This window comes from Diadema setosum, chromosome 2 (genome assembly GCF_964275005.1).
Source record: "Diadema setosum chromosome 2, eeDiaSeto1, whole genome shotgun sequence".
NCBI lineage: Eukaryota > Metazoa > Echinodermata > Echinoidea > Diadematoida > Diadematidae > Diadema > Diadema setosum.
The window spans coordinates 42,046,552-42,068,980 of record NC_092686.1 but is presented as its reverse complement, the minus strand read 5'-3'; the positions used below and the strand labels follow the sequence as shown (position 1 = coordinate 42,068,980).

General features: G+C 38.2%; 1 protein-coding gene across 1 annotated transcript in view; it reads left to right on the top strand.

The window, feature by feature from the left end:
* LOC140245158 (plexin-A4-like) overlaps positions 1–22,429 on the top strand; it is a 94,410-nt gene that overhangs the window by 25,095 nt on the left and 46,886 nt on the right. The window contains exon 8 of the mRNA XM_072324760.1: positions 137–251. Coding sequence (XP_072180861.1) covers positions 137–251 — 115 coding nt within the window. The remainder of the gene's footprint in view (positions 1–136; positions 252–22,429) is intronic.

The window sequence follows — 22,429 nt, the reverse complement described above, 5'->3', positions numbered from 1 at the left end:
TCTTCTTTATGTTTTTTATGTTCAATTTGTATGTCCACGAAGTACATTCTGCATGTAATAATTTAATAGATAATTAAATTTAATAAATAATTTAATAAATAAACAATATTGATGGTTTTTGCCTTTTTCTTTTTAGTGTCAGCTGTTTGACGGGAAGAGCAGGTCAGATACGCGAGGGACAGATCGACCTCACACTCACTCTGGATGGTCAAATGAGAGAGGCAAGCAGTGAAGAGGAGTTTGCGTACAGAGTAAGTGTTTTTTTTTTTCTAATATTCATTTATTACAAAGCTTCATTTTAGTACTCCTTCAAGAACCCATGAGTGCATTTACAGGTGTATATTCTTTCGGCTCATTCTCAGCTCATCAAGAGGAGAAAGATGTAGCACACCTAATTTTAAGACAAAAAGAGCCAAAGTGTGGAAGCCATTTTTGCTGATTGGAGATGAGACTCTTCTTCTCTTCTTATTGCTATAAAGATAATTATTAGGTGATACGCTATCAGCGTATCACCTATTGTCATTGTCAAAATCTCTCTTTATTAGGTGATACGCTATCAGCGTATCACCTATTGTGATTGTCAAAATCTCTCTTTATTAGGTGATACGCTATCAGCGTATCACCTATTGTGATTGTCAAAATCTCTCTTTATTAGGTGATACGCTATCAGCGTATCACCTATTGTGATTGTCAAAATCTCTCTTTATTAGGTGATACGCTTTTAGCGTATCACCTATTGTGATTGTCAAAATCTGTCTTTTTTAGGTGATACGCTATCAGCGTATCACCTATTGTGATTGTCAAAATCTCTCTTTATTTCTTTTTATTCTTCTTTCTTTCTGGACAATTTTGTGTCATCAATATCTCAAGAATGACATTACGGAATAACATGACATTTTCAGGGAACATGTCTCATGACAATATCTAGCCACAATAAGGTTTTCATGACAGTAACATATCTATGACGTCATCTAGGCGCCATTTTGTGATTTTCGGACCATGTTACATGATCGATCATAACTTCATAACTAGAGGTCATTTCTGTATCATTTTCGGTGGACATTAAGTTCAGGTCACGCTCTATCGTACATTTTAATGCTAATTACCTACGACATTATTACGCGCACGTACGCGCGCGTCAAACTTTTAAAAGGCTCAAAACAACTTACCAATGGGAAATCTCGAAGTTTCAGACAATTTTAAGCGTTTCGCGCGTTCGCGTCCGTCCGCACATTTTCGCGCGTAGTGCGCGTAAGCAAAATGAAAATGCGAATTTTTTGACAGATTTGGATTCCTGATACATTAAGTAACAATATCCCTTGATTTCCGATCAATTTTGACCTATAACAAAGGAATGCGTTGGCGTCAAAGTTGAAATTTCGTGTGCGCGTCTATGTGCAAATATAGCGAAAAACATGTCTTTGTTTATTTCACCATAGCTCTTTAAAACGTCTGGTTACCCTATGTTTTTATTGCATATTACAAAAACATAAGAATTCGAAATAACGTTTCAAGTATCAATATCTCCATGAATACATTATGACGTCATCATATCATCATCTGAAATAAAAAAAGTGGAATTAAATTTTTTTAGGTACTGTTTCTGACATTCATTTGCTCGTATCTCTGTTGTTTAAGCTCAATATTATCCCAAATTCAGATATGTTGTACTTTGAACATTTGCCTTTCAAGTCCATGTCATAGTTTTGAAATTTGATGACGTCATCATTCTTTAAATTGTGTTTAAAGGTAAAGACGCAAAATCGGACAAGTTTACGTGTTATGTCTATGGGAGGTGATTTTTTTAGAAACCATGCATTGACTTGATAACGTTTAAGCACCTTTATCTCAGCTGATTTTGCTTCATTTCCTCTGAAACTTAAGTATGTTGTAGCTGTGACAATAATCTGCAGTAATCATGCATTTTATTCTTTGAAATATCCTCATGAGGTTGACAATTTTGCAATTTAAAACTGAAAATGAGAATGGAATGCGGACGAAACGATTCCTGATTCATCTTTCACGTACATAAGTTTACGTTCCTCAAATTTTCTCGTCGAGACGTATGGCCGAGTGGTTAGAGGCGTCGTCTCAGAAACGTGAGGTTGCACACGTACGGGTTCGATCCTCACAAGAGCACGAAAGAAAATAATTATTTTTTTTTTTTACTTTTTTTTCTTCAATGGAGTACTACACCTTCGTCCATGTAGAAATTACAATTGCATGTAAACACACCCATACGCACACACTCACACAGTATACCTTTGTTTTGCGTTGGAGACTGCATTACTTCGACTGCTGCAAAATTTTGCAGGCTGGGCTTTTGAAAATGATTTAGTATATTGTAACAAAATGAAATTTGTTCATATCAATTCAGTAACACAATGTAGTCGTGGTTACTTTGTGCTGATTTATACATGTAACAAGCTATACATTGTAAAAAAGGTATTTGCATTGTTCCTTTAAGTCAGTCTTCTGTATTGATGATTATTTGTCAATTAGTGGTTTTTGTGGAGTTTCAGATAGTGATAAAAAGTATGGATGATAAGTGCAGCGATAATTCCTACAGTTAGTTTAAAGTTGTGTTACAGATGTTTGATACATACATTTAGCATTGTGTGTGTGTATATACGTGTGTATACAGGTTGGCCATATCACACATTCTAGACAATTAATCTTAATTAATTAGCAAATGTGATCAGCTATGGAACTGAATATGGTACTAATATATGATGTTAATGATTCTAATTAAACTGTGACGAGTTTAAAGGGATAGCATAACTGTGTGTAAAAATAAGGCAATTATAAGGAAATTTTAGGGGAATTTGATAACCATGCCTATAATAATTTCACACAGGTACTAATACGTGCCTCATATTCATGTGATAGATCGTCATGTCAATAGCAAAATGACAACGTATGATGAATGTATTATATACTAGTATTGAACAACTGTCTTTCAAGTCCATAACGTTCCCCATATGTATGGCCGAGTGGTTAAAGGCGACGTCTCAGAGACGTGAGGTTGCGGGTTCGAACCCCACAAGATCACGAAACAATTTTTTTTTTATTTCACTTTTTTTTCTTCAATTTTGTATTAGATATTCGTCCATGTAGAAATCACGTTCGTATATAAACGCACCTATACACACACACAGACACACACACGCCATATCCCTCTTTTTTGTGTGTTGGAGATCACATTGCTTCGACTGCAGCAACATTTTGCAGGTTGACTTTGTCAAACCGATCATATAGTATGTAATGACGACGACTGAGGTGTTGTACTTTGAACAATTGTTTTTCAAGACGATGTCATTGTTTTGTAATTTGATGACGTCATTACACTGAAAATTGTGATTAAAGGCAAGGTCTCAAAACCAGCCGATTATAAGTTTCATGTCTGCGGGACGTATTTTTCCCAAGTTGCCAGAAATGGCATAGCGACCTCAGTCGTTACAAGGCCGCTTCTCCGTCTACCAATGCAATAGATGTTCACACGGCCACGTTAGTTGAGTGGGCATTGACTTTCCCCCTGTTATATCTATACATTGTTTTTTTTTTTTTTGTCTTACCATTTCCGTGGATGACCCGTGGCCGAGTGGTTACAGAAATGGTTTCGCATGCACGCTCAATATAACTTCAAGGTGCCTATATCACATTTTTTTCTTTGTCGATCACAGATGACCGTCATCTGATGACCACAAGCGTATCACCTAACTCGTCCTCAATGTGACGAGTTTTCATGTCTCGTTCTTATTCTTCTTTCTTTCTGGCCTATTTTGTGTCGTCAATATCTCAAGAATGACATTACGGAGTAACATGACATTTTCAGTCAACATGTCTCATGACAATATCTAGCCACAATAAGGTTTTCATGACAGTAACGTATCTATGACGTCATCTAGGCGCCATTTTGTGATTTTCGGACCATGTTACATGATCGATCATAACTTCATAACTAAAGGTCCTTTCTGTATCAGTTTTTGTGGACATAAAGTTCAGGTCACGCTCTATCTTTCTTTCTCTGATGCTAATTACCTAGGACGTCATCTAGGACGCGTAAGCGCGCGTCAAACATTTAAAAGGCTCAAAACAACTTTCCAATGGGAAATCTCGAAGTTTCAGACAATTTTAAGCGTTTCAAACAATTTTGCGCGTGCGCGTCCGTCCGCGCATTTTCGCGCGCACAGCGCGTCAGTAACATGAAAATGCACATTTTTTGACTGATCTGGATTCCTGATACTTTGAGTAACAATATCCATTGATTTCTGATCGATTTTGACAAATAACAAAGCAATGCACTGGCGTCAAAGTTGAAATTTCGCGTGCGCATCTATGTGCAAATATAGTGAAAAAACATGTCTTTGTTTATTTCGCCATAGCTCTTTAAAACGTCAGGTGACCCTATGTTTTTATTGCATATTACAAAAGCATATGAATTGAAAATAACGTTTCAAGTATCATTATTTCCATAATTAAAATATGACGTCATCATATCGTCATCTGAAATCAAAAAAGTGGAATTAATTTTTTTAAGGTACTGTTTCTGACATTCATTTGCTCGTATCTCTGTTGTTTAAGCTCAATATTATCCCAAATTCACATATGTTGTACTTTGAACATTTCCCTTTTAAGTCCATGTCATGCTTTTGATATTTGATGACGTCATCATACCTTAAATTGTGATTAAAGGTAAAGACGCAAAATCGGACAAGTTTACGTGTATTGTCTATGGGAGGTGATTTTTTTTAAAAGCATCAATTGACTTAACAACGTTTAAGCACCTTTATCTCAGCTGATTTTGCTTCATTTCCTCTGAAACTTTAATATGTTGTAGCTGAGACAATAAGCTGCAGTAATCATGCATTTTATTCTTTGAAATCTCCTCATCAGATTGACAATTTTGCAGTTTAAAACTGAAAATGAAAATGGAATGTGGACAAAACGATTCCCCATGTATCTTTCATATACATAAGTTTACGTTCCCCATATTTTCTCGTCGAGACGTATGGCCGAGTGGTTAAAGGCGCCGTCTCAGAGACGTGAGATTGCGGGTTCGAACCCCACAAGATCACGAAACATTTTTTTTTTATTTTACTTTTTTTTTCTTCAATTTTGTATTACATATTCGTCCATGTAGAAATCACGTTCGTATATAAACGCACCTATACACACACAGAGACACACACACACGCCATATCCCTCTTTTTTGTGTGTTGGAGACCACATTGCTTCGACTGCAGCAACATTTTGCAGGTTGACTTTGTCAAACCGATCATAGTATGTAATGACGACGACTGAGGTGTTGTACTTTGAACAATTGTCTTTCAAGACGATGTCATTGTTTTGTAATTTGATGACGTCATTACACTGAAAATTGTGATTAAAGGCAAGGTATCAAAACCAGCCGATTATAGGTTTTATGTCTGCGGGACGTATTTTTCCCAAGTTGCCAGAAATGGCATAGTGACCTCAGTCGTTACAGGGCCGCTTCTCCGTCTAGCAATGCAATAGATGTTCACCAGGCCACGTTAGTTGAGTGGGCATTGACTTTCCCCCTGTTATATCTATACATTGTTTTGTTTTTTTGTCTTACCATTTCCGTGGATGACCCGTGGCCGAGTGGTTACAGAAACGGTTTCGCATGCACGCTCAATATAACTTCAAGGTGCCTATATCACATTCTTTTCTTTGTCGATCACAGATGACCGTCATCTGATGACCACAAGCGTATCACCTAACTCGTCCTCAATGTGACGAGTTTTCATGTCTCGTTTTTTAGGTGATACGCTATCAGCGTATCACCTATTGTAATTGTCAAAATTTCTCTTTTTTTTTATTCTTCTTTCTTTCTGCCACATTTTGTGTCGTCAATATCTCAACAATGACATCACGGAATGACATGACATTTTCAGTCAACATGTCTCATAACAATATCTAGCCACAATAAGGTTTTCATGACAGTAACATATCTATGACGTCATCTAGGCGCCATTTTGTGATTTTCGGACCTTGTCACATGATCAATCATAACTTCATAACTAGATGTCATTTCTGTATCATTTTCGCTGGACATAAAGTTCAGGTCACGCTCTATCTTACTTTCTAACGCTAGTTACCCAGGTCATCATTAGGCGCGCGTAAGCGCGCGTCAAAATTTTAAAAGGCTCAAAACGACTTCCCAATGGGAAATCTCGAAGTTTCAGACAATTATAAGCGTTTCAAACATTTTCTCGCGTGCGCGTCCGTCCGCGCAATTTCGCGCGCAGAGCGCTTAAGAAACATGGAAATGCAATTTTTTTGACTGATTTGGATTCCTGATACTTTGAGTAACAGTATCCATTGATTTCCGATCGATTTCGACCCATAACAAAGGAATGCACAGGCGTCAAAGTTGAAATTCCGCACGCGCGTCTTTCTGCAAATATAGTGAAAAAACATGTCTTTGTTTATTTCGTCATAGCTCTTTAAATCGTCCGTTGACCCTATATTTCTATTGCATATTACAAAAGCATATGAATTGTAAATAACATTCCAAGTATCAATATTGCCAGAGAAACGCGATGACGTCATCAAATCGTCATTTTATATAAAAAAAGTGGAATTGATTTTTTTGAGGTACTGTTTCTGACATTCATTTGCTCGTATCTCTGTTGTTTAAGCTCAATATTATCCCAAATTCAGATATGTTGTACTTTGAACATTTGCCTCTCAAGTCCATGTGATGGTTTTGATATATGATGACGTCATCATACTAGAAATTGTGATTAAAGGTAAAGACTCAAAATCAGACAAGTTTACGTGTTATGTCTATGGGAGGTGATTTTTTTTCAAACCATGCATTGACTTGACAACGTTTAAGCACCTTTACCTCATCTGATTTTGCTCCATTTCCTCTGAAACATAAATATGTTGTAGCTGAGACAATAAGCTGCAGTCATCATGCATTTTATATTTTCAAATCTCCTCATCAGGTCGACAATTTTGTAGTTAAAAACTGAAAATGAGAATGCAATCTGTACGGAATGATTCCCGATTGTTCTTTGCAACTGTATATTGGTCGAATCCACGCGGCCACTTGTGGGAAGTTGAATAGCGCCATCTCAGTCAGCACTGTCACGACAGTATAATCATACATTTAAGTTTCGCATAGAATCTCCAGGACAGCCATATGGCGTAATCGCTTAGCGCGCTGGGTGTTCATAACGCCATACCGGAAGGCGAGAAGTTCGACTCCCGCGGAAGTTTTCTCTTTCTTTTTTTTTTTTTTTTTTCCGGCAATTCAGCTTTACTCCGATGTCATTTATCGTATTATTTTACCAAGTATACGTAACCCGTGAACACGGCTGCTCTATTTCCCTCGTTTTGTATTGGAGTTTGGAGATTGGGTTTGCTTCATTAATTTTGTCACACTTAATGTTGTAAATTGCCCCTTGTTACAGTGTCCCGCTTGCCACCTTTCGTTTGCTCTTTCCTTTTCTCTTCATTGGTTCTTGTAATATTGTAACAGGATAGGTAGGAACATGTACGTTTAGATAACTGGCAGGAATGGGAGCTGAATTGATTAACTCTAGTCCAGGTGTATGGCGTCTCGCTCATCTCTTTGAAATTCCAGGTTGTTATTGTTTGACCCAATAACGGAGTTGTAGACAGGTTTTATGTTGCTATAGAGGTATCTTGTGCCACATGAATGGAAGGCATCACTGTTTAGTAGTAGTAATGAACTTTTTCATGTTGTAAATGATATAAAGATATGAATTTCACATCCAATCTTCGGGACAGCCGTGTGGCTTTATAGTCGCTTAGCGCGCTGCATGGTCATTATGCACTACCTTAGGACGAGATGTTCGGGACCCGCAGGACGCTATTATTTTTTTTTCTCTCTCTCTCTTTCTTTGTTTTTCTTTTGGCAGTTCAGCCTCATTCCGATGTCATTACCCCACGACACACAGTCACTCAAGTTCCCTTTTTTTTTTTTTTGTCGGAGGCTGGAGGTTGGATTTGCTTCATTTATCATACGTAATGTTGTAAATTGCCCTTGATATACAGTGCCCCGTTTGCCACCTTTCGTTTTCTCTTTCCTTTTCTCTACGTTTGTTCCTGTTACACTGCACAAGACAGGTCGGAAAATAATTTACATAACTCAACTGGAGCAGGAATGGCAACTGAATAAATTAACTCTAGGACAGGTGTATGGCGTCTCGCTCGTCTCTTTGAAATTCCAGGTGGCTATTGTTTGACCCAATAACGGAATTGTAGACAGGTTTTATGCTGCTATAGAGGTATCTTGTGCCACATGAGTAGAAGGCATCACTGTTTAGTAGTAGTAATGAACTTTTTCATGTCCCTCCATGTCAATTATAGTGTGTTCAAAGGGGTTGTGTGTCTATCTGCCAAAGAAAAGGAAAACCTTATTTTCGCCATGGCTATTTCTCTATACGTAACCGTAGGTGATGAGTGTTGTTGGTATCTGAGCAGTGAATAACACAACATCAGGCTAAAATCCCCCTTTTATACGCGCTAAGCGTTCAATTTGATATATCTTTATTTATGTAGTCAATCACTGCTAATGGCGTTACAGAATTATGTTATAACACCTTTCACTGAAAGTTTATAAAGCAAAGTTTATGGACAAGGCAAGCAATTGTACATGAATAATACCAATGATTTCAGAGGGAAATTATGGTATACCTAAATGTAAGGGTATCATTGCTTTGGAATTGCTGAAACAATATCTTGGCACGAGGTCTTCCACCTCTAATAACTGATCCCTTTAAAGATGTGTCGGTCACGGGTGATCGTCATGATTCATCTTTCACGTAGAAGCTTCCGTTCCACACTCTTAGTTCGAGAAGACTTACCATCATACTTCAAATTGTGATTAAAGGTAAAGACTCAAAATCAGACAAGTTGACGTGTTATGTCTAAGGGAGGTGATTTTTTTTTTAAACCATGCATTGACTTAACAACGTTTAAGCACCTTTATTTCAGCTGATTTTGCTCCATTTCCTCTGAAACTTAAGTATGTGGTAGCTCAGACAATAAGCTGCAGTAATCATGCATTTTATTTTTTCAAATCTCCTCATCAGGTTGATAATTTTGCAGCTAAAAACTGAAAATGCGAATGGAATGTGGACGAAACGATTCCTCATTCATCTTTCACATACATAAGTTTACATTCCTCATATTTTCTCGTCGAGACGTATGGCCGAGAGGATAAAGGCGACGTCACAAGATACGTGAGGTTGCACACGTACGGGTTCGAACCCCATAAGAACACGAAACAAAATACTTACATCTTTTGCTTTTTTTCTTTTATGGAGTATTCACCTTCGTCCATGTAGAAATCACGTTTTCATGTAAACGTACACACACACACACACACACACACACACACACACACACAATATCCCTTTGTTTTGTGTTGGAGACCACATTGCTTTGACTGGCAACTTGGACTTGAAATTACAAATGTTAAAGTGAAGATGGCTCTTAAAAGACCGCATGGCCATGTTTGATTTCTTTTTTACAATATAAAGACCTATTGGTAAATATTCATTCACATATCCTTTCCAATCAACTTACTTGGACACGCCGACACCACACGAAATTTTCAATTGGTTGCATGACAGAAACAATTTCATCTGAATTATGTAGGACTGCATAAAGAATTGGACTTCACGAATATTTCTCAATATTATATTATACTTCAAGTCGCTACTTAACATTATTTTCGTTGTCGATCACTGAAAATGAGAATGGAATCTGGTCGAAACGATTCCCGATTTATCTTTGTAACTGTATATTGATCGAATCCACGCGGCCACTCGTGGGAAGTTGAACAGCGCTATCAGTCACTTGACGTATATCGCCAAAAAACTGAATATCAATGTAAATTTGTGTTGTGTATAGCATACATAGATAGATTTAAGTTTCGCACAGGATCTTCGGATCTTCCGTGTGGCAGAATCGCTTAGCACGCTGCGTGTTTATAATGCCCGACCGGAAGGAGAGAAGTTAATCGAGTCCCGCAGGACTTTTTCCTTTTATTTCTTTTTTCTTTTCTTTTTTTCAGCAGTTCAGCTTCACTCTCATGTCATGAACACAGCTACTCTATTTCCCTTGTTTTGTATTGGAGTTTGGAGGTTGGGTTTGCTTCATTAATTTTGTCACGCGTAATGTTGTAAATTGCCCCTTGAAACAGTGCCACGCTTGCTACCATTCTTTTTCTCTTTCCTTTTCTCTTCATTTAGATTTTGTTCTTGTTATACTGTAGCAGGATATTTAGGAACGTGTACGTTTACATAACTAACAGGAATGGGAACTGAATTAATTAACTCTAGTCCAGGTGTATGGCGTCTCGCTTATCTGTTTAGAATTCCAGGTTGTTATTGTTTGACAAAAACGGAGTTAAAGACAGGCAGGGAAGGAAGTGACTTGATATTGCTTCATATTATATGAGGAATTTCGGGCAATACCTTTCCAATTAGTGTAGTGATTTTGACAGGGTTCTCTGTCGTTTATTTTCGTCATGGCTGTTTCACTAGTTTAGCCATAGGTGATATGTGTTGTTGGCATCTGGGAGAATAGAACAGATCAGTACCAAACTGGAATAGCCCTATAAGCAATGTGGTAAGCATTCAATTTGTTGCATTATCTTTCTTCTTTAAAGTCAATCACTACTGATCGAATTACACCATATAATATGGCACGTTTCACTGGTAGTTTAGGAAAAGGGAGCTAATTCAATGCAAGATACAATGATATGTGCTACCATTGATTTTAGAGACGTCATTGTGGTGTGGTGCTGGTGGTGGTAAGGGAATCATTGCTTTTAAATTAATGAGACAATCCTTGGAACTTTGCATCAAGAATATAATGCATGTTCGTGGGGCGTTTTTTTTTTTTTAATCCTGACGTGGACATTATTTTTCTTTATCTTGTTTTTAATTCAAGAATGTTATATCTGAATATGTTCGATTTAGTTACGGTTTCAATGCATCTTGTTTACCATCTTCTCTGACATTAAATTGATGGTTTTTAAATTTGACATTGTCTGTCTATTTGTCTGTTTATGCTCATAAAACACTGCTATAACAACTAAAACATTTGTTTCACTTGTCACACGCAATGCTATGGATTGCAGTTGTGCATGCAGTTTTCCTTTTGCCACCTCTCGTTTTTCTCTCCCCTTTTCCCTCACTTTGGTTTTGTTATACTGCAGATGGGAATGATTACAATAACATAACCCAACTTGAAGTAGGAATGAGAACTGAATAAATTAACTCTAGGCCAGGTGTATATAGCGTCTCGCTCATCTCTTTGAAATTTCAGGTTGTCATTGTTCTATCAACGGAGTTGAAGACAGGCTTTATGTTGCTATAGAGGTATGTAGCTCCACATGAATGGAATGCATACGCTGTTTAGTATTAGTAATGAACTTTTTCATGTCCATCCCTGCCAAGAAAAGTGTGTTTGACGGGGTTCTGTGTCATTGTGCCTATGAGAAAGCAAAGTTTTATTTTCGCCATGGCTGTTTCTCTATGCGTAGCCGTGAGTGATGGATGTTGTTGGCATCTAGCTGGGCAGTAAAAAACCGAGTATCATGCTATAATACCCCCCCCCCCGTTAGGTTCTAAGCGTTCAATGTGATATATATTTCTTCTTCATTATGTCAATCACTGCTGATGGAATTACAGAATTATGCTATGACACGTTTCACTCAAAGCTTAAAAAGCAAAGTTTATGCACTATACAAGTAATGGTGCATGAATCCTATAGACCATTGATTTTAGATGAGAAATTATGATATGCCTATAGTAGGGATGTCATTGATTGGGAATTAATGACACGATTAAGCATTTTCATAATCCTTATCCTTCACTCTAACCTCCGTGAAAATATCATATTTGAATTCAACCAATAAGATGGTAAAAACTGCATGCATTCATGTTTTATCAATATACAATGTATGGACTTTCCAAACATTCAACAGCGATTATCTCAAAATGAACATTGTGTGGGTTAGCACTATATTGCATCGACCCCTTCAATTGTCTATCAAGTTCATGTCGATGTTTTCTAATTTGATGACGTCATCATACTAGAAGTTGTGATTAAAGGCAAGATATCAAAATCAGCGAAGATTACTAATCGCTGCCTCATGTTCCTGTGTTTGATCGTCCAGTCAATACCAAACTGACGACATACGTTGAATATGTTATACTTTGAACAATTGTCTATCAAGTCCATGTCGATGTTTTCTAATTTGATGACGTCATCATACTAGAAGTTGTGATTAAAGGCAAGATATCAAAATCAGCGAAGATTATGTGTTATGTCTATGGGGGAATTTTTTTTTTTTAACCATGCATAGACGATAACGCTCAAGCACTTTTACCTCACTTGATTTTGCTTCATTTCCTCTGAAACTTAAGTATGTTGTAGCTGAGACAATAAGCTGCAGTAATCATACATTTTATTTTTTTTCAAATCTTCTCATCAGGTTGACAATTTTGCAGCTTAAAACTGAAAATGAGAATGGAAGGTGGACGAAACGATTCCTGATTCATCTTTCACATACATAAGTTTACGTTCCTCATATTTTCTCGTCGAGACGTATGGCCGAGTGGTTAAAGGCGACGTCTCAGAGACGTGAGGTTGCACACATTCATTCATTCATTCATTTTCATTTTCATTTCATTTATTTCATTCCTTCTTTCTTTTTCGTCAAACATAACACGAAATGTATCAGAAGATATAACATAGGCATGTATTCGACTTTACATGGTAGATAATGGTTAACAAATACGAAATTATACATGCATACCGGCAAAATACAAAGTTATGTTTGGAGGATAAAAAAAAAAGAAAGAACTGAGAGGTTCACTGAAAAGCATGCTTGTAAATTGTGAACCACTCAAAAGGATTCTTGTGAATACATTAAACTTTTTTTTTTTTTTTTTTTTTACAAAGACAGGAGAGAACAAGACAGTAGAAACACAACGACATTACATGACTTTACAGTAGGGTATACTATGACACATGCGGGTTCGAACCCCACAAGATCACGAAACAAAATACTTAGCCATTTTACTTTTTTTTTTTCAGTGGTGTATTACATATTCGTCCATGTAGAAATCACGTTCGTATAGAAACGCACCTATACACACACACACACACAATATCCCTCTTTCTTGTGTTGGAGACCACATTGCTTCGATTGCTGCAAAATTTTGCAGGCTGACTTTATCAAACCGATTATAGTATAAGTAATGACGACTACGGAGGTGTTGTACTTTGAACAATTGTCTTTCAAGACCATGTCATTGTTTTGTACTTTGATGACGTCATCACACTGAAAATTGTGATTAGAGGTAAAGACGCAAAATCGGACAAGTTTACGTGTTATGTCTATGGGAGGTGATTTTTCTTTTAAACCGTGCATTGACTTGACAACGTTTAAGCACCTTTATCTCAGCTGATTTTGCTTCGTTTCCTCTGAAACTAAAGTATGTTGTAGCTGAGACAATAAGCTGCAGTAATCATGCATTTTATTCTTTGAAATCTCCTCATCAGGTTGACAATTTTGCAGTTTAAAACTGAAAATGAGAATGGAATGTGGACGAAACGATTCCTGATTCATCTTTCACACACATAAGTTTACGTTCGTCATATTTTCTCGTCGAGACGTATGGCCGAGTGATTAAAGGCGACGTCTCAGAGAAGTGAGGTTGCATACGTGCGGGTTCGAACCCCACAAGATCACGAAACAAAATACTTTGCTATTTTACTTTTTTTTCTTCAATGGTGTATTACATATTCGTCCATGTAGAAGTCAAGTTCGTATATAAACGCACCTATACACACACACACACACACACACACACACACACACACACAATATCCCTCTTTTTTGTGTTGGAGACCACATTGCTTCGACTGCTGCAAACTTTTGCAGGCTGACTTTGTCAAACCGATCATAGTATGTAATGACGACGACGGAGGTGTTGTACTTTGAAAAATTGTCTTTCAAGACCATGTCAATAAGCCAGTTCGGGGTTAGCTCATGGGCACATGGGTACAAATGACCTTTCTTCTTTCTCAGTTGATTAGGCACTCCACTAGTTTCAAGCGACAGAAGGCATGAGCTTACCCAACGTAACAATTTATGGAATTCATCAGTCATGTTCAAACAAAGGATGAACTTGCATAGACCAGGTGACCAGAATGATCCTTCCATTGACATTTTGGAAAGCATCCATTTCATTATTTTGCATTGAATGTATTAACAATCTCTTTCTATTGATATTGTCAGACACCGCTTTTGCTGTCATGTGGATGTGCTGGCAAGCACCACTTATAGGGATCAGTTGAATAATCATTACATTACAGATGCTTATCTCAGTGAATTTAAAAACCACCATGCTCTGCTGGTACAGATGACCTTTTTCTGCTCATGCTCAAAGTGGAACCCCGAACTGGCTTATTGTTTCGTACTTTGATGACGTCATCACACTGAAAATTGTGATTAAAGGCAAGGTATCAAAACCAGCCGATTATAGGTTTTATGTCTACGGCACGTATTTTTCCCAAGTCGCCAGAAATGGCATAGCGACATCAGTCGTTACAAGGCCGCATTTCCGTCTAGCAATGCAATACATGTTCACGCGGCCCCGTTTGTTGAGTGGGCATTGACTTTTTCCCCCTGTAATATCTATACATTTTTTTTTTTTGCCTAACCATTTCCGTGGATGTCCCGTGGCCGAGTGGTTAGAGAAACGGATTTGCATGCACGCTGAATAATTTCAAGGTGCCTATATCACATTCTTTTCTTTGTCGATCACGGATGACCGACATCTGATGACCCCAAGCGTATCACCTAACTCGTCCTTAGTGTGACGAGTTTCATATCTCGTTTTTATTCTTCTTTCTTTCTGCCACATTTTGTGTCGTCAATATCTCAAGAATGACATTACGAAATAACATGACATTTTCAGTCAACATGTCTCATGACAAAATCTAGCCACAATAAGGTTTTCATGACAGTAACATATCGATGACGTCATCTAGGCGCCATTTTGTGATTTTCGGACTTTGTCACATGATCGATCATAACTTCATAACTAGATGTCATTTCTGTATCATTTTCGGTGGACATGAAGTTCAGGTCACGCTCTATCTTACTTTCTAACGCTAGTTACACAGGTCATCATTACGCGCGCGTAAGCGCGCGTCAAAATTTTAAAAGGCTCAAAACGACTTCCCAATGGGAAATCTCGAAGTTTCAGACAATTTTAAGCGTTTCAAACATTTTCTCGCGTGCGCGTCCGTCCGCGCAATTTCGCGCGCAGAGCCCGTAAGCAACATGAAAATGCAATTTTTTTGACTGATTTGGATTCCTTATACTCTGAGTAACAATTCCATTGATTTCCGATCGATTTCGACCTATAACAAAGGAATGCACTGGCGTCAAAGTTGAAATTCCGCGTGCGCGTCTTTCTGCAAATATAGTGAAAAAACATGTCTTTGTTTATTTCGCCATAGCTCTTTAAATCGTCCGTTGACCCCATATTTCTATTGCATATTACAAAAGTATATGAATTGTAAATAACATTCCAAGTATCAATATTGCCAGGAACACGCGATGACGTCATCATATCGTCATTTTAAATAAAAAAGTGGAATTGATTTTTTTGAGGTACTGTTTCAGACATTCATTAGCTCGTATCTCTGTTGTTTAAGCTCAATATTATCCCAAATTCAGATATGTTGTACTTTGAACATTTGCCTCTCAAGTCCATGTGATGGTTTTGAAATATGATGACGTCATCATACTAGAAATTGTAATTAAAGGTAAAGACTCAAAATCAGACAAGTTTACGTGTTACGTCTATGGGAGGTGATTTTTTTTCAAACCATGCATTGACTTGACAACGTTTAAGCACTTTTACCTCATCTGTTTTTGCTCCATTTCCTCTGAAACATACGTATGTTGTAGCTGAGACAATAAGCTTTAGTAATCGTGCATTTTATGTTTTCAAATCTCCTCATTAGGTTGATAATTTTGTAGTTTAAAACTGAAAATGAGAATGCAATCTGTACAGAACGATTCCCAATTTTTCTTTGCAACTGTATATTGATCGAATCCACGCTGCCACTTGTGAGAAGTTGAATAGCGCCATCACAAGTCAACTAGTCACGATAGTATTATTATATATTTAAGTTTCGCATTCACTCTTCAGGACATCCGTGTGGCGTAATCGCTTAGCGCTGGGTGTTCATAACGCCATACCGGAAGGTGAGAAGTTCGACTCCCGCAGGACTTTTCCCGTTCTTTTTGTTTTTCTTTTCTTTTTTTTTCGGCAGGTCAGCTTTACTCCGATGTCATTTATCATATTATTTTATCAAGTGTACGTAACCCGTGAACACGGCTGCTCTATTTCCCTTGTTTTGTATTGGAGTTTGGAGATTGGGTTTGCTTCATTAATTTTGTCACACTTAATGTTGTAAATTGCCCCTTGTTACAGTGTCCCGCTTGCCACCTTTCGTTTGCTCTTTCCTTTTCTCTTCATTGGTTATTGTTATACTGTAACAGGATAGGTAGGAACATGTACGTTTGAATAACTTGCAGGAATGGGAGCTGAATTGATTACTCTAGTCCAGGTGTATGGCGTCTCGCTCATCTCTTTGAAATTCCAGGTTGTTATTGTTTGACCCAATAACGGAGATGTAGACAGGTTTTATGTTGCTATAGAGGTATCTTGTGCCACATGAATTGAAGGCATCACTGTATAGTAGTAGTAATGAACTTTTTCATGTTGTAAATGATATAAAGATATGAATTTCACATCCAGTCTTCGGGACAGCCGTGTGGCTTTATAGTCGCTTAGCGCGCTGCATGGTCATTATGCACTACCTTAGGACGAGATGTTCGAGACCCGCAGGACGCTATTATTTTTTTTTCTCTCTCTTTCTTTGTTTTTCTTTTGGCAGTTCAGCTTCATTCCGATGTCATTACCCCACGACACACAGTCACTCAAGTTCCCTTTTTTTTTTTTGTCGGAGGCTGGAGGTTGGATTTGCTTCATTTATCATACGTAATGTTGTAAATTGCCCTTGGTATACAGTGCCCCGCTTGCCACCTTTCGTTTTCTCTTTCCTTTTCTCTACGTTTGTTCCTGTTACACTGCACAAGACAGGTCGGGAAATAATTTACATAATTCAACTGGAGCAGGAATGGCAACTGAATAAATTAACTCTAGGCCAGGTGTATGGCGTCTAGCTCATCTCTTTGAAATTCCAGATTGTTATTGTTTGACCCAATAGCGGAATTGTAGACAGGTTTTATGTTGCTATAGAGGTATCTTGTGCCACATGAGTAGAAGGCATCACTGTTTAGTAGTAGTAATGAACTTTTTCATGTCCCTCCATGTCAGTTATAGGGGCTATAGGGGTTGTGTGTCTATCTGCCAAAGAAAAGGAAAACTTATTTTCGTCATGGCTCTTTCTCTATACGTAGCCGTAGGTGATGAGTGTTGTTGGTATCTGAGCAGTAAATAACGCAACATCAGGCTGAAATCCCCCTTAGTTATACGCGCTAAGCGTTCAATTGATATTTATCATCTTGATTTATGTAGTCAATCGCTGCTAATGGACGGTTGCAGAATTATGTTATGACACCTTTCACTGAAAGTTTGTAAAGCAAAGTTTGTGGACAAGGCAAGCAATTGTACATGAATAATACCATTGATTTCAGAGGGAAATTATGGTATACCTAAATGTAAGGGTATCATTGCTTTGAAATTGCTGAGACAATATTATCTTGGCACGAGGGCTTCCACTTCTAATAACAGATCCCTTTGAAGATGTGTCAGTCACGGGTGATCGTCATGATTCACCTTTCACGTAGAAGGTATACGTTCCACACTCTTAGTTCGAGAAGACTTACCATCATACTTCAAATTGTGATTAAAGGTAAAGACTCAAAATCAGACAAGTTGACGTGTTATGTCTATGGAAGGTGATTTTTTTTTAACCATGCATTGACTTGACAACGTTTAAGCACCTTTATCTCAACTGATTTTGCTCCATTTCCTCTGAAACTTAAGTATGTGGTAGCTCAGACAATAAGCTGCAGTAATCATGCATTTTATTTTTTCAAATCTCATCAGGTTGATAATTTTGCAGTTAAAAACTGAAAATGAGAATGGAATGTGGACAAAACGATTCCTGAATCATCTTTCACGTATAAGCTTACGTTCCTCATATTTTCTCGTCAAGACGTACTGTCATGGCCGAGAGGATAAAGGCGACGTCACAAGAGACGTGAGGTTGCACACGTACGGGTTCGAACCCCATAAGAGCACGAAACAAAATACTTATGTCTTTTGCTTTTTTCCTTTTATGGAGTATTCACCTTCGTCCATGTAGAAATCACGTTTTCATGTAAACGTACACACACACACACACACACACACACAATATCCCTTTGTTTTTTGTTGGAGACCACATTGCTTTGACAGGCAACTTGGACTTGAAATTACAAATGTTAAAGTGAAGATGACTTTTAAAAGACCGCATGGCCATGTTTGATTTTTTTTTTACAATATAAAGACCTATTGGTAAATATTCATTCACATATCCTTTCCAATCAACTTACTTGGACACGCCGACACCACTACACGAAATTTTCAATTAGTTGCATGACAGAAACAATTTCATCTGAATTATGTAGGACTGTATAAAGAATTGGACTTCACGAACATTTCTCAATATTACTTCAAGTCGCTACTTTACATTATTTTCATTGTCGATCACTGAAAATGAGAATGAAATCTGGTTGAAACGATTCAAGATTTATCTTTGTAACTGTATATTGATCGAATCCACACGGCCACTCGTGGGAAGTTGAATAGCGCTATCAGTCACTTGACGTATATAGCCAAAAAACTGAATATAAATGTATAGCATACATAGATATATTTAAGTTTCGCACAAGATCTTCGGATCTTCCATGTGGCAGAATTGCTTAGCACGCTGCGTGTTTATAATGCCCGACCGGAAGGAGAGAAGTTAATCGAGTCCCGCAGGACTTTTTCCTTTTATTTCTTTTTTCTTTCTTTTTTTCTGCAGTTCAGCTTCACTCTGATGTCATGAACACAGCTACTCTATTTCCCTTGTTTTGTATTGGAGTTTGGAGGTTGGGTTTGCTTCTTTAATTTTGTCACACGTAATGTTGTAAATTGCCCCTTGAATTAAAACAGTACCCCGCTTGCCACCATTCGTTTTCTCTTTCCTTTTCTCTTCATTTGTTCTTGTTATACTGTAGCAGGATGTTTAGGAACGTGTACGTTTAAATAATTAACAGGAATGGGAACTGAATTAATTAACTCTAGTCCAGGTGCATGGCGTCTCGCTTATCACTTTGGAATTCCAGGTTGTTATTGTTTGACCAAATGACGGAGTTAAAGACAGGCAGGGAAGGAAGTGACGTGATATTGCTTCATAATGAGGAATTTCGGGCAACACCTTTCCAAGTGTAGTGATTATGACGGCGTTCTCTGTCGTTTATTTTCGTCATGGTTGTTTCACTAGTTCAGCCATAGGTGACATATGTTGTTGGCATCTGGGAGAATAGAACAGATCTGTACCAAACTGGAATAGCCCTATAAACAATGTGGTAAGCGTTCAATTTTTTGCATTATCTTTCTTCTTTAAAGTCAGTCATTACTGATCGAAACACACAATATAATATGACACGTTCTACTGGTAGTTTAGGAAAAGGGAGTTACTGCACGATGCAATGATAAATGTGCTACCATTGATTTTAGAGACGTCATTGTGGTGTGGTACTGGTGATGGTAAGGGAACCATAGATTGCTTTTAAAGTAATGAGACAATCATTGGACCTTTGCATCAAGACCGTATTCCCATCTAGAATATAATGCATGTTCGTGCGGCGTTTTTTTTTAATCCTGACGTGGGCATTTTCTTTTTCTTGTTTTTAATTCAAGAATGTTATATCTAAATTTGTTTCTTTCCCCTAACATTTTTTTTTTGTTGAATATAAAGTTGGACGTTCCGTGACCGAGTAGAAAAGCAGCGATTTAGTTACAGTTTCAATGCATCTTGTTTACCATCTTCTCTTACATTAAATTGATGGTTTTTATATTTGACATGGTCTGTCTATTTGCCAGTTTATGCTCATAAAACACTGCTATAACAACTAATACATTTGCTTCACTTGTCACACGCAATGATATGGATTGCAGTTGTGCATGCAGTTTTCCTTTTGCCACCTCTCGTTTTTCTCTCCCCCTTTCCCTCACTTTGGTTTTGTTATACTGCAGATGGGAATGATTACAATAACATAACCCAACTTGAGGTAGGAATGAGAACTGAATAAATTAACTCTAGGCCAGGTGTATATAGCGTCTCCCTCATATCTTTCAAATTTCAGGTTGTCATTGTTCGACCAACGGAGTTGAAGACAGGCTTTATGTTGCTATAGAGGTATCTCGCGCCACATGAATGGAATGCATACGCTGTTTAGTATTAGTAATGAACTTTTTCATGTCCATCCCTGCCAATAAAAGTGTGTTTGACGAGGTTCTGTGTCATTCTGCCTACGAGAAAACAAAGTTTTATTTTCGCCATGGCTGTTTCGCTATGCGTAGCCGTGGGTAATGGATGTTGTTGGCATGTGGGCAGTAAAGAACCGAGTATCATGCTATAATACCCCCCCCCCGTTAGGTTCTAAGCGTTCAATACGGTGATATATCTTTCTTCTTTATTATATCAGTCACTGCCGATGGAATTACAGAATTATGTTATGACACGTTTCACTGAAAGCTTAAAAAACAAAGTTTATGCACGATACAAGTAATGGTGCATGAGTCCTATAGACCATTGATTTTAGGTGAGAAATTATGATATGCCTATAGTAGGGGTGTCATTGATTAGGAATTAATGAAACGATTAAGCACTCCTTCCACTTCTAACTGTCCCCTTTGAATGTGTGTCGATCACGTGAGATCGTCATAAATTATCATTCACGTATAAGCTTACGTTCAAAGTGTACTCTTAGTTAGAGGAGACCTATAGTTACATGGTTAAAGGCGATGTCTCTTTCGCTGGAGCCGTACGTTTGGCCCATTTTTCTTTTGCCCTTTTCTCTTTAATTGAGGTATCACTTTCGTCCAGGATAAATCACATTCTCATGTAAACAGACACCCTTGCTCTATATCCCTTGTTTTGTATCGGAGGCTTCATTGGTTTTAATGCTGGTAAATCTCACAGGCTTGTATATAGCTGTAAGAGATCTCTGAACTGAGCATTGTAATAGCAAGATTAGAGGGAGTCATATTGGTTATGTAAATAATGGTCAAAGGTCATGTTTTAAAAGGCCACTGTTAATGCCAGGATGGTTATAAACACTTAATTGTCATATTTTATTTGTACGTGCCGAGGATCGCTTGGACCCCGTTTAGAGTGCGAGGCTCGGCCGCGGCTCGGCCGCGGCTCGGCCGCGCCGAGCCCACCTTCATTTCGGTGTAAACGCGCAAAAGGCCAAATGCGGGGCCAAAATTGACCTCGCATTATGCCACGCTCTGGAGGTGGTCTCGGCCGCGGTCGAGCCGCGGTCGCGCCCGGCCTTTTTCTCAGTGTAAGCGCAAAGTGATCTAAATGCGCGGCCAATTTTAGTCTGGCTTCCAAACCCTCGCCTGTACTATTTCGCTATTCAGGATATTAACCACTTTAACGTCGAAAACTAGGATAGTTTAAGGTGATTTTGTCCTGCAAAGGATTTTCTCCTTCGGCAAAGGCCTTTGCCCGAACGGCGACTTCGTCGCCATGGAATTCAGTTGGCAAAGGATCTGAAAACCAGACAATACCAAATTGCGTTTGTTTAAAAGTAGAGCGCCACTACGACAAAATATTGAAAGGTTTGAATCAAAAGTGCGGCCGAGCCCGGCAGTGTAAACGGACTAAATTGCGGGGCTCGGCCTCGCAATTGAGGTTGGCCTTGGCCGCGGCTCGGCCGCGGCTCGGCCCAGCCCCGCACCGTAAACGGGGTCTAAGTTTATGCACTGTACGTACTCAAAAAGTCCGTAAATCGACTTAGTCGCACACGCACAGAATTTCCACTTAGTTTGTGTGACAGAAAAACAAATGTGATCTGAATAATGTAGGCCCAAAAAAGTTCAACTAAGTATCTCATTATAACTTCAATGTGCTATATTACATTCTTTTCTTTGTCGATCACGGATGACCGACATCTGATGAACCCAAGCGTATCACCTAACTCGTCCTCAGTGTGACGAGTTTCATATCTCGTTTTTATTCTTCTTTCTTTCTGGACAATTTTGTGTCGTCAATATCTCAAGAATGACATTACGAAATAACATGACATTTTCAGTCAACA